The sequence below is a fragment of the Ornithorhynchus anatinus genome, chromosome 7, assembly GCF_004115215.2.
Source record: "Ornithorhynchus anatinus isolate Pmale09 chromosome 7, mOrnAna1.pri.v4, whole genome shotgun sequence".
Taxonomy (NCBI): Eukaryota; Metazoa; Chordata; class Mammalia; order Monotremata; family Ornithorhynchidae; genus Ornithorhynchus; species Ornithorhynchus anatinus.
Window position 1 is genome coordinate 3,978,855 of NC_041734.1, and position 12,623 is coordinate 3,991,477.

Consider the following 12,623-nt stretch of genomic DNA (forward strand, 5'->3'; position numbering starts at 1 on the left):
TGGTGAAGGATGTAATTTTTCATTCAGCTGCTATTTTAGCTTCGTACTGTGCCAGCTCTTCCTTTTCCTTTTTTTTTTCTCTTCTTTATCTCTGATCTTAATATAACACAGGAAAGCAGAGTCGAGTACTGGAGGGAATTCTGGCATTCAGTGTCAACCGCAACTATTTTCCATTTATTCTCCTCCATTCAAATCAATCAAAGTGGCCACATGGGCCCCACATGAGCCAGAAGACAGGAATGGCTGGGTCTTAGCCAAACTGGCATCACATAATGCTCTGTACACAGTAAGCCGCTCAATAAATATGACTGAAAAAATGAATGGATTTAGCAGGGGGCATCTCAAACCCTAACAGCCTTCTACCACCCACCAGTAATTATAGGAGTCCATGCCCCTCTTCTCACCATCAGGAGCCAGAGGTCAGGTATGGCCGAAATTTGTTATCTTAGGAAAGGTTTGAACATTCGAGGGCCTGTGGCAGTTTGAATCCAAGAACTGTGCCAGGAGCAGGGTAGAAAATCAGAACTGCCATCCAGGACTGCTTGTTTGCCCTCATACCTTTTAACCCCTTTGTTTTATGATGCAAGAATGAAAAGCATTATTGGAGGGTGTGATGTTGGAATCTGAGCCACTAAGAGTCCGGAATGTTGCTCCTCTAATCACAAAGCCCTAACCCTCTTCAAAATATCTTGGATCTTGTCTTGGGTGGTGCTTGTTTCAACCCTTTTTATGGGCCGGACACCCAATCCCTCTCCCCTCCCTTAGTCTCAAATGTTGACTCAGAAGTACTGGGTGAAGTACTGTGTCTAATTTTCACCACAGTAATTTTTCCCAGAGCTTAATACTATTTAGTATTTAGCCACTTGGTAGTAAGTACTACTTATTTTCCATAACTTTTTTTTCTCTTTCTGCCCCTCCCTAGGTTGTGAGCCCCATGTGAAACAGGGACCAGGTCTGAATTTGCTAATTTTGTGTTCACTCCAGAGCTTACTACAGGGCTCAAGACCAAACAAGTGCTCAACAGACACCAAGAACCCCTCAGCCAGGTCAGAGTATAAAGATTTCTGTGCACAGAGCCATAATTTATTGTCTTTCTCTCCCTCTGGACTCTTAGCTCCATCTCTGTTGTACTGTATTATACCAAGCACACAACACAGTGTTCTGCACACAGTAAGTGTTCTATAAATACCAATCGCTGACTGATGTTCACCCTCATAACTTCTACTCACCCTGCCAATCTGCCTCCCTGAGCCTGAGGTTCGGAAAAGGCTGCCTATCTTCCAATAATTTATACTGGTGCCCCACAGAGGCCACAGTCCCTCTGCATACAACGGAACTGGAAGTATGAAGCTACATCAATCAATAAAGAACATTTAAAATGAGGATTTTAACAACCCTTACATTGGACACATTTTTTCTTCAAAAATAAGCACTTCCTAGTCATCAACCCCCCAAACACAAAGATAAGTTAAGTGATCTGGAAGACTAAGGCAAACTTTCTATGAAAACGTGTCTGACCCATTAAAGCTATCTCCCCCCATGAAGTCTCATTTTCTTGACATATCCCAAATTGAATCTTCTTTTCTGGAATCAAGAGAAACCCCCTAAATGCAAGACGAGCCTTCAAAAACAGCTAAAAAAACTGAGCCCTTGAAAAACAAGACACCTGCAAAGAGGTCTGCAGGGATATACAACTCCACTGGACCAGGAAACTCCAACAATCCAGCCCCAGTAAAAACAATGAATGGGCTTTTCTTCATGAACTACTTATCCAAAATAACATCAAGATACTGGGAAGGGCCAGTCAAGTCACCAGGTTGATGCAGTGTGAACTACCCTAAGATTAAAAACTCTACTTTCAGCAAAACATTTACTGAATGAACAAGATCTCGGAGCAATTTATGACTCAGTTAAAAGTGAAGCTTATAGGAAGCAGCATCATGACAGGCCAATCAAGTTAAGGATAATGCACAAGAGGTAGTGGGATGCCAAAGCAAAAGAGAGCCAAGGCTACAGAGAGTGCCATCAAATCAAAAATATTTTCACATTGTTGGAGATGTCATATGGACTTGACCAGGCCATTAGAGTACCTCCAGCCTCAATCTAGGTAAGTAGGGAATCCTGAAGAGATGGCAACAATAATCCAATATTCTCCTCAAAACACCTCCTGCTATTTATGAGGCCCTTCAAAATGGAACATTTTCCAATATTGAAAGACATGGTACCTGTCCCAACTATAGAGGAAGTCAGCACAACAGTATAAAAAATGACAAAGCCCCTGAGATCTGAGAAGCAGTGTGGCGTAGTGGACGCAGTACAGGCCTGGGAGCCAAAATAACCTGGGCTATTTGTCTTTGTGACTTTGGGAAAGTCCTTTCACTTCTCTGTGCCTCAGTTACCTCATCTGTAAAATGGGGATTAAGACTGAGCCCCATGTGGGTCAGGGATTGCATCTAAAGTGGATAACCTTGCATCTACCCCAGTGCTTAGAACAGGGCTTGACAATAGTAAGTGATTAAAAAGTACCACAGCTGCATACCATGACACAACAATAAAACTCAGCATTTAGTGTGTGAGCAGGGCAGAATGTGGGTCCCCACAATGGCCTTTTCAGTCATGCTCTCTCACATGGGTGGATTTTACTCTCTGAGCATGAAAGACAGCTATCTCTTTCTCTCTCTCTCTCTCTCTATATATATATATATATATATACATATATACATATATAAAATCTGAGAATGTTTGCATTATGCTGCTGATAATGCAAAATGATACCGCTGATGTCTGCCATTTTGAGAAGTCTCAAGTACAGGCTGAATAACAGGGGCTTAGAAAAAAGAGCTTTAGAGTCTCTCAAAGTTATAAACCAAGATAGTCCACTTCTATGCAAAGTGTTCACCTGCTTGTGGCACCTATGCTTTTTGATACCTGTTGCTCCAGATCTTTTTGATAGGCCTGAATTGCCTCTTTTGTAGCTTTTGGTTTATCTTCAAAAATCATTCCACAAATTCTTATTCTCTCCTTTGTAGCATCCGGTGTACTTGTCTTCCTGCATTAAAAGCATAAAATGAACAAAAGGAAAGGGACCCAGGGGTGCCCACTCCATGAAAATGAGCCTTATTTAGCTAAATTCTCCCACCTGCTAGGAGCTAGAAATGAGCCAGAGGAGAAAACCAAGATGTGAGTTACATATTTTTGCCTAGACCTAAAATTTGTGAAAACGTTCTTTACCTTAAATATCTAATACCTGCATTCCTGATACGACATGGTGATTAGGTTCCCAAAAGCCCTTGCGGCAGTCTAGACTGTAAGCTCACTGCGGGCAGGGAATATGTCCACCAACTCTGTTATAGGGTGCACTCTGCGCTTAGTACAGTGCTGTGCACACAATAAGTGCTCAACAAATACAATTGATTGACTGATAGGATGAGCTTAGTATAGCTGAATATGAAGTTTCGGTAGGCCATTCCCCAAATGGCAATAAGCTTCAAAAATAGTTTGCAAATCACCTTTGGCTTCTTAATAGTCTGGCTATTAGATCAGGGAATTGTACCAAGTTGCACTGTCTTGTGCTTTATGGCTGAATGTAACAGATAAAATGTGCAAGGATACTCCTAGCTTCAAAACGTGTTGTGAGGAAAGGCAGCTAACTCTTGCCAGAGAATGCCTTCTGAACCACAGCTATAACGGCCCCACCCCTTTTTTATGGTATTTGTTAAGTGATTACAAAGTGCCAGGCAAGGTTCTAAGCCCTGGGGGAGATACATGCTAATCAGGGTGGACACAGATATGTCCTACCTGGGCTTGCGGTCTTAATTCCCATTTTACACATGAAGTAACTGAGGCACAGAGAAGTGAAGTGACATGCCCAAGGTCACCCAGCAGGCAAGAGACACATCGGGGATTAGAACCCATGTCCTTCTGATTCTGACCTACTTACTACTTATCTACCTACCTACTTTCTTCTCTTCAGAATCTTTTCCTTCTCCTTTCTATTTTTCATTTCTACTAAGCTATTCTGTGAAGTGGGAAAAACGTTTGGAAACTATATTTTGCCTAAGTACAAATGTTGAAAAGTACATAATCTGATTTTAAAAAAACATGATTCTCAGTAGGACAGGTTAAGACTTTTGTGGAACAGATGCCTTGAGTGACATGGGTATCTAGGCAAGACATCATGAAAGGGATGACTTACCCAGCAGACTGTGATGACAGTTCGGCTACAGGTGCGCTAGGAAAAGTGGTAGGCTCCACTCCCATCCTTCCTGGGCCATCTAGTTAAAGTATGAGAAAAACACTTAATCATGGGGACTCACAAAATGACAACTAATCTAAAAGCAAATGGAATATTTTCATCCCAAAAATAACCTGAAAATATATTTTCTCTTCTTTTTCCTATTATACTCTGCTCCTTTTACAGTATCAAGAGAGGGTATGGACCCAATATTATTCTTGAGATAGTACAAAAATAGTTGAGAAACTGCATTTGCTGTATATGACTGTGGCTTAAGTTGAATGGTCTTTTAAAGACAATAACATCGTGTACACTATGAGGACTAAAATTGTAGTATTCATTCAATCAGTAGTATTTACTGATCACTTAATGTGTGCAGAGCAGTGTACTAAGCCATTGGGAGAGTACAATACCATAATAGACACATTCCTTGCCCACAAGGAGCTTACATCTTTATTTTAAAATTGTATATGCCCATTTAACTATTCTTTTTTTTCTTTCCCAACCCAAAGTAATCTTCCTCATCTGAACTAGTGTGCCTCACACAGGAGGCTGTCACGCTGAGTGAGGGGTTCCCAGAAAAGTAGAACGGTTTGGTTTTAGTACTGCAAACAGCCTAGTTCTGGTAAAAAAAAAAAGCTCCCCCTTCTACATATCTTTGCTTAACCAAGTCATTTGCTTCTAGTTGACTTTCAGTGAATATTCAGCATCTCCCCTATTTTCATCACTTTCACTTCCTTCACCTGCCCTCCCTGATAGCTTCTCCTTGCCTATTCAAAGGGAAAGAGAACTTTATCACTTCCTCTTTTTCATCAACATCAAAACACATATAACTGCCACAGCATCTTCTTGAGTGACAGGTGATACAGGACAGAAAACCCCCAGATGCTCTTAGAAGATTGTTCTGAAATGATAAATGGGCAAACTATTTTAATGCACAAAGGCTTACCAAGTGCAAACTTACAATATTCAGGATTAGAATCCAAAAGGTTTCTCGCCCCATAGTAATTATAAGCTTCATCATAAGGAGTTTTGTAGGCATATGTAAAAACTGGAGGGGGAGGAGGTGGGACAGCTGCCATTCTATATTAAAAGAAAGTTGAATAAGGGTCTTATTAGGTTATGTTGAATCACATAAAAAATTGCAAGTAAAAAAAAAAATCACTTCTAAGAAAATTGTACTAAAAGTGAAGGACTGAGGTAACTATAATGGACTTCTACTGGGTTAGCTCATAAAAATACACTCAGTTGAATACAGTTAAACAATATCTTAAAATTTCAACTTTTCTGCTAGCAACGGAAAACTAAATTCCAGCATTCAAACATATGGATTAAACTCAACCATAGAAAATTTAAAACAATGAGAAAACACTGCAAGAAATAGATTCTCCTCCTCCAAAAAACTTTCGTTTTCCAAAAAAAAAGCAACGCCCTGCTTTGATTCATCTGTGATATCAATTATTTTAATGAATTCAAGACATAATTTTCTAATGAAAATAATTGATATGAAAAAATCCTAAATTGTTTTGAGGCCTACTTTTGAACAAATGTGCCTCTGTCCACTGCCCTTAAAGAATGAAGATGATGATTAAAGAAAACTGATGATAAACATAATACTTCATAGAAGGACATATCTTGGGCAAATCTACATTCAGATCCCTAAAAGAGAGACAAATTTCTCATAACATTACATGCAAGGTATTTACTCCTCACATTAAACAGACAACCTTCAAAAGTGACAATCCCACAAAACTGATGCAACAACTGCAAAAATAAGTTTCCTGAGATTGATGTTTAAATTCTACAGAATAATGCTGTTATATTTCACTCTCCCCAAGCGCTTAGTAGTCCAGTGCTATGCACACCAGTAAGTGCTCAGTAAATAGGATTGAATGAATATTGGTTCATCAGTCAAAAAAAAAAAAAAAAACCCAGCAAAAAATCAAACAAATATCATAAACCCCAAACCTGATCCAGTCACAAGCAGAGCACATACTTGGGAAGCATACTCACTGAATACTTTCTGCAACTCTTCGTTCACAGATGAGCCGGTCCACTAAGAGAGACCTGTGTTATGAGGGGGTCCTTGGTCAGTGGCTTGGGATCTCTCAGGTAAAGGTTCTGATCAGAAAATCTTGGTGCAACACTAGACGCTTTAGTCCATTAGGCTAAACATAGGAAAAAGGTAGCAGTTATGCCACATGGTATTCATCCTCGTTCATTTCATTCATAACAATACCAGATCAAGTCCTCCAGCTTCATAATTTGCCTCTTATGTTTGATTCACTGACTCAAGTCTCACAAGTAAAGCTCCATCTAACCAGGTTCTGCAAGGTATAGGAAATTGAAGGCCACTCTGAGCCTTGAAACAGTTCATCCAGTAGTCACGCCGCAATCATCACACATACCACAACAGGGTTCTCCAAGAATGGCATTTACTGAGCACTTACTTTGTTTAGAGGACTATACTAAGTGCTTGGGAAGCACCAAGACCTTCTGAGGCTCCAGTTTTATCTTTACCAAAGCTATTCAAAGCAACTCAAAATGGGACTACACTCCAAGAATCCACAAAATTACACACACTTCCTACTGCCCTGCCCTTCTCCAGTCACTGCTACAAACTAATGACACTTCCTTAGAATTCCCAGGCAACTCTTGAGGGTTCTGGAACATCAGAGTTAGAAAAGCTGACAAAGTGATCAAAAGCTGGAAATTTTGAGGGACAAAAACAATCGACTTCAATTACACTGCTAAATTTACACTTGGAACACCACCAAACAAGTGTGTTCAACAACAGAAAGAATGCTCCCTCTGCAGTCACACCAAGCCTATCTTTGAGGCAGGGAAACCATCTACTAAAGGGGCTTGTCCACAGCTGTGTCACCTTTACTGACAGCTGTCCAATGTGGCATTTTTTCGGGGCCCCACATGAGCCAAACTTTTCACAAACCTGTCCCAAACCAAGTCAAAAAGCTGAAGGCATTCATAATAGGTCTTGACAGTTGGATCCAAGTCTCTTATTTCCCAGGAGGAACTGCTTGCACATCCCTCTGTAGTGTTGTGCATGCACAGATGTCTCATAAGCTGCTGGAGTTTTGGCAGCATTGAAAAGGCAGCAAATATGTACTAGGCTCAGAGGAGAATCACTCCTTACCTAAGGGAAGTGTGCTAATGAAGATGGAGTTGTCTGAACATGTCCTACAGAGCTTTGTCTAGGATCCATCCACCCACAAATGCAAGATTAGCTTATTATCTCCTCCCACCCCTGGGGCACCTTCTTTCTAGGCTCCTGCCTAGAAACTCTCCTAAATCACGTGGTAGGTGTAAGCTCTGAATGCAGCCGGCTAGTTCTGACTTTCCCAATGAAGAACAGTCACAGAAGAAATTGTAGCGGAGCCACTAAAAATGCCTCAAAATATCTTATTCTAAGAATAAGTGGAGTCATAGCAATGGCGTTTACTGAGTTCTCTCAAAGTGCAATACACAATTCTAAGGACTTACAGTACAAAAGAAACACAAGGGTATGTTACCTCCCCGACAAGGACCTGACAGCAAGAGCGCTGCTTTTTCCAAAAAATAAAATACCAAAGATCTTTCCATTTCATTTTCATTGGCTTTTCTAATCTGGGACGTAGAAATTAACAATGTTCCAGAGCAACCTCTAGGCTACTAGCAATTAAATACGAAGAAAAATACAGGACTTTATTTAAAAGGAGTAACTCTCAACTGGATAAAATTCAGAGGAGAAACAGTTCGTGACCAATAGAGAATTGCCCAATAAACATTTTCAAATGTTCAGAATGAACACTTAATTTACATATCTTTTCTAAAATGTTATCACGTCCAGTTGAGTAGCTTAACACTCCCTTAGAGTTTGTGGGCAGGGAACGTGCCTGCCAACTACTCTGTTATATTGTACTCTCCTAACCACTTAGTACAGTGTTTTGCATATAGCAAGCATTCAGTAAACAGCATTGATGAAACCCCCCACTTTCTTTATACAACTTAATATTTCAAAAATGTTTTACTGATGACAGGAAGATTAATAAAATCACAAGGAAAGACTGAAAAAAAACATGCAAGAAAGAGAAATTAAAAGTACCAACTGCACAACTGTAAGGCACTTAACTTTAGACATACACTGGAACCCCACTGTAACAATGGAATGAAAGGTTCAAAATTAAGGTCCTCATATAATGGATGACCCAAGCCAATTTCACTGGTCAAATCAAAAAAGGGGCTTCCTGGGGGACCACGATTCCCAGGTTCCTGGATTCCTGACTAAATGAATGAATGGTTGTGATTCAGAGTGAATGTGTATTGTGCTGGGGGGAGGAAGGAGGGGCCGTGACTAACTTTCTTTCCCTATTCTTTTATTGTCTACAAGTATCTCTTCCCATACTGCACCCTCTCTGACCAGGGCACTGTGTGATGAGAATTCATCACAAGAAAAAATGGCATTACTTGTAGCACACAGACAGGCTGAGTATGGAAATATCAGCCTGGGAGGGCTGAATGACCTGATGATTCAAGGAGATGGGATCTGGATGCACCATGTTTGAGAACCAGTCTTCATCAAAGCAAAGCTGAAGGGCGATTTTTGCAGACAGACATTTGCTACAATCATCCTCTAATCTGCCTATATCTGTGTTGGCCCCTGAAACCAACTGCCCTTGCCCTGTACATCAAAAGCATTTTACTGAGCACCTACAGAATACTGTATTAAGCACTTGGAAGAGGAAAACAGAATTATTTGGTTATGATCCTCTTTCTTCATAAGCTTACAATCTTGATGCTTCTGCTGTTTCCCTGGCACTGGTCTGTGCCCGGATAATGTGATAAATCTGTACTTTTTGTGGCTATTCTTTGCTTGGGGAGTCTTATTTTTGTTTTACTTTTCCCCCTGATTTTCACAAGGAAATGGAAATGTTCCCCATTTTTCACCCACCCCTGCCCAACTCTTACTAAGCTTGCATGATTATCACTTCAACAATGCTGTGCCAAATGGGTTAGGGACAAAAAGTTGGCTACTGGGCACCTGACGAGAGACTGTGAAGGGGCTCAGCCACAAACCTTCACTCTACATATCCAACTGGTAGCAGGACATAACTTTCTCCTCTAACCCATTGGTGTTTGAGTAACACTCATCCAAAATGAAAGGAGCTAAAAATGGTGCACTGCTTTATTTTGGGGTAAAGTGTTCAAGTGAGAAAAAGTAAAAGTTCAGGTGGGCTTAGCTAACCTGCACTGCCTACTCACTCCGGACTCAGTTACTGCACGCCGAAGAGCTTGCCTATGATTCTAGAAAGGAAACACCTCTTCCTCAATTCTCAGAGAAAAGCAGGGTCCAAAAGCTAATTTGCTGTGGTGGGCGAACCACTTCATAACAGGATCCCCAGTGTATTTGAAAGTTAATTGGAGAAGTTAAACATTCTAAATTTTTCAAGAACTTGGATTTTCTTAATAGTGTGTTGGCCCATATACACGAGAGGTTTTACTAACGTGCAGTGCAAGAACCAAATAATACTTACAGGGGTTGAATACTACATCCCCAACTAGGTAGTACAGATAAGAACAGAAAACAATTAATTAGCTCCGCTTCACACTACTGCATAGACAGTATCCACCCTGTTTATGATGATAATGCAAACTGAGTATGAATAATAGCTCTTGTTTGTTACATCTAAAAATATAAACATTAAGTAACCACAAATAACATTCAGTGACTGTATAGATAGATTTTTAATGTAAGAGTTTCTATTCTCATTTTTTTTTCCCCCAACACTTTTCTTTTCACAATTCTAGGGCATTTTCAGGCACTTCGATTCAAATAAACTCAAGTATAAAAGCTCTAGGAAACAGCATGTCTAGTGGAAAAAGCAAGGGGTCTAATCCCATCCCTAATCCTAATTCTTATCCCAGATCTGCCACTTGCCTCCAGAGCCCCTTCAAGTCACTTCCTTTTCTCCTAGGCTCAGTTTCTCTCTGTAAATTGGATTCCTGTTTTCCCTCCTACTCTGACATTGAGCCCCATGTGCAAGTAGTGACTGTGTCCCTCTGATATCCCTACATCGTATCCATACTTAGTATACTACTTGCCATAAATATTAGTTATTATATCTAAGTAATTTGTGTACTGAAGTTTAATTTAGACATACCAAGTTTATTATTCAAGATTATCTAGCCCATACCCAAGAAAAGAATATTAGTTTTGTGTATTAATAATATTACAATTCTGTGATCTCAAATCACTGGATGAATGCCATCAGAACTTCGCAAATTTTAAGCAAACAGGTTTGTCCGCTAATCTGTTCATCTCTAATTCACACCTGTCAACTCTGCCAGTGCTTAGTACAGTGCTTTGCAAACAGTAGACACTTAATAAATGCCATATTATCTTAAACAAAACAAATTCTCTCCTACAATGAAAAAGAACTTATGATTATTTTAACCTAGGAGTAACAGGCAGGAACCAAAGTTTTGCTTTAGGGAATAGGTATTGAACTAGACTCTGTTAACCTGTTTCGTTTGAACCAAATACCTGCTTTTTCCATTCCTCTGAGTTCCTTGTTTTCAGTTCTCCTTTCTTGTTCTCACTGCAACCTCTGTTTAACAAAGCTGTTAATGTGTTTTACATAGCAAAAACACTTTTTGAATCAACATCACTTGTTGATGCCAAAAACTCTCACCCATTTTTTTCAGGGTCTTGAGCCCCAGAAGCAGCAACACGGAGCTCCAACTCTTTTTCCCTAAACAAAACAAAATATTAGAAAAACAGAAACAGAACCAGAACTGTCCAAATGATGGATTAAAATCTAAAATCTAACCCAAACAATGGAATTCATAAAATAGACAATTCCTCTACTTATCTGTCACTCTCTCGAAGCAAATGTGAATGAAAAAGAAGTAATCTAATTTGGCTTTGTTCTCACTAAACAAAAAGCAATCAGAGTTCATGTCTGATGAGAGTAGCAGATCAACCTTGTTCATATGATCTTTTATTAAGTTTAATAGTTTTCATGAACAAGGCCAAACATTAAATAGGAAGCTAAAATATTAACGTTGCTGGGGGAAAAATTATTTCACTTCCTAGGAACATACTTTTTTTCATTCTGGGACTCAGATTGGAACTACTAGATTAAAAGGTTCAAATAACTTTGTAAAAACAGCACTTCTACTAACCTAACTTAAAGCTCTCTATCTTTTTATGACTGAATGGTATCTCCGAAACCAGAAGTCAGCTGAAAAAAGGTTGCAAAAAAAAATGTAAAAGACCTGGTAGGTTGTGAGTCTCCCAGGGGACAGGGACCATGTCAAATTCCCACCTGTGTTTCTCTCCCAAAATTTAGTACAGTGCTCCGCACACTGTAGTCACTTAATACTATTTTCTAGCACGTACTTTAAAGCTTCTGCATTAGTGACATATCCCAGTTTTACTCAAAGCCTTTAGAGTATGGCATCAGAAAGCTGAATCTCATAAATGTCCAAATTCATTTATAAGACAGAAAATCACATTTATTTAAAAGTGTCATTTAGTTACTTATAATCCAATGAGACTTTCAATCCACAAACTAAATTCAGATTTCACTCATTTTTATTATAGGGAAATTATATCCAATCCCCATCGTACCAAGCACATTTTTGCCATGCACACACTTAAATATAAACCATTTATATTCACTCCTTTACCCCAAAATGTTAAATTTTTCTCAGTACCGTCTCTTATTTCTCCGTTGCTCATCTATTTGTGCTAATAATTCTTTGGCGATATTTTACTTTTCTTTTGTGAAGGAGTTCTTTGATCTGGATTGCCTAATGTGAAGAAAAAAGTGCACCATAAAGTGTTCAAATGCCACATATCCCAGTAAAAGGCACTCCACTTTACTTACATTTACAGAAAGCTTCAGAACAGAAATAATCAACAATCTGTACCGAGTGCATGATGGAAAACTTGTTACTTTTCATCACCATAATGTTTGGAATAGTCTAAACAGACGATCCATATGGAATTATAATCTGAGTCATGACACTAAATGGAGCAGGAATTAACATTAAAAATGGATTCTAGTGAGAAATCAATGACCAATTTTTGAGCACTGTACTAAGTACTTGGTTGACAGACATTAAAATGAATTACAGATAGGGAAAAGAGATTATGAAACATATGTACATTATGTGCTGTAGGGCTGGGTGTACAATAATCTCTAAAATTGTAAGCTCGTTGTGAGCAGGGAACGTGTCTACCAATTCTGTTACACTGTTCTCGTCCCAAGTGCTCTGCACAAAGTAAGAGCTCAATAGCTATGATTGATGTAACAGAAAAGAGTTGCCCCCAGTTCCCACTGACCTTACAGTCAGAAGATTAAGTTAAACTCAACTGCTTTTCACA

General features: G+C 39.4%; 2 protein-coding genes across 3 annotated transcripts in view; both read right to left on the bottom strand.

Annotated features, from left to right (window-relative positions):
- CSPP1 (centrosome and spindle pole associated protein 1) overlaps nt 1–12,623 on the bottom strand; it is an 83,196-nt gene that overhangs the window by 46,304 nt on the left and 24,269 nt on the right. Inside the window, exons 13-20 of the mRNA XM_039912527.1 lie at nt 12,193–12,263; nt 10,924–10,983; nt 10,776–10,839; nt 7,185–7,360; nt 5,199–5,317; nt 4,196–4,274; nt 2,929–3,049; nt 2,776–2,827 (exon numbers count right to left, since the gene is read on the bottom strand). Coding sequence (XP_039768461.1) covers nt 2,776–2,827; nt 2,929–3,049; nt 4,196–4,274; nt 5,199–5,317; nt 7,185–7,360; nt 10,776–10,839; nt 10,924–10,983; nt 12,193–12,263 — 742 coding nt within the window. The remainder of the gene's footprint in view (nt 1–2,775; nt 2,828–2,928; nt 3,050–4,195; nt 4,275–5,198; nt 5,318–7,184; nt 7,361–10,775; nt 10,840–10,923; nt 10,984–12,192; nt 12,264–12,623) is intronic.
- LOC114813159 (centrosome and spindle pole-associated protein 1-like) lies at nt 12–6,397 on the bottom strand. Of its 2 annotated transcripts, none has more exons than XM_029068350.1 (5): nt 6,231–6,397; nt 5,199–5,317; nt 4,196–4,274; nt 2,929–3,049; nt 12–96 (listed from the first exon to the last, which is right to left on the bottom strand). In XM_029068350.1, the coding sequence occupies exons 1-5, from the start codon at nt 6,239–6,241 to the stop codon at nt 31–33; spliced, it is 396 nt and encodes a 131-aa protein (XP_028924183.1). In that variant the 5' UTR covers nt 6,242–6,397; the 3' UTR covers nt 12–30. The 2 variants fall into 2 exon arrangements, with proteins under 2 accessions (XP_028924183.1, XP_028924182.1); XM_029068349.1 differs by having other exon boundaries at nt 5,184–5,317.

What these genes read in the sequence shown, in the direction of transcription:
- LOC114813159 (XM_029068349.1), bottom strand. An exon ending in ATATTGTAAGTTTGCACTTG is followed by an intron (nt 4,275 to 5,183) that starts GTAAGCCTTTGT and finishes TACTTTAACTAG; the next exon opens with ATGGCCCAGGAAGGATGGGA. An exon ending in CTGTCATCACAGTCTGCTGG is followed by an intron (nt 3,050 to 4,195) that starts GTAAGTCATCCC and finishes CTTTTAATGCAG; the next exon opens with GAAGACAAGTACACCGGATG.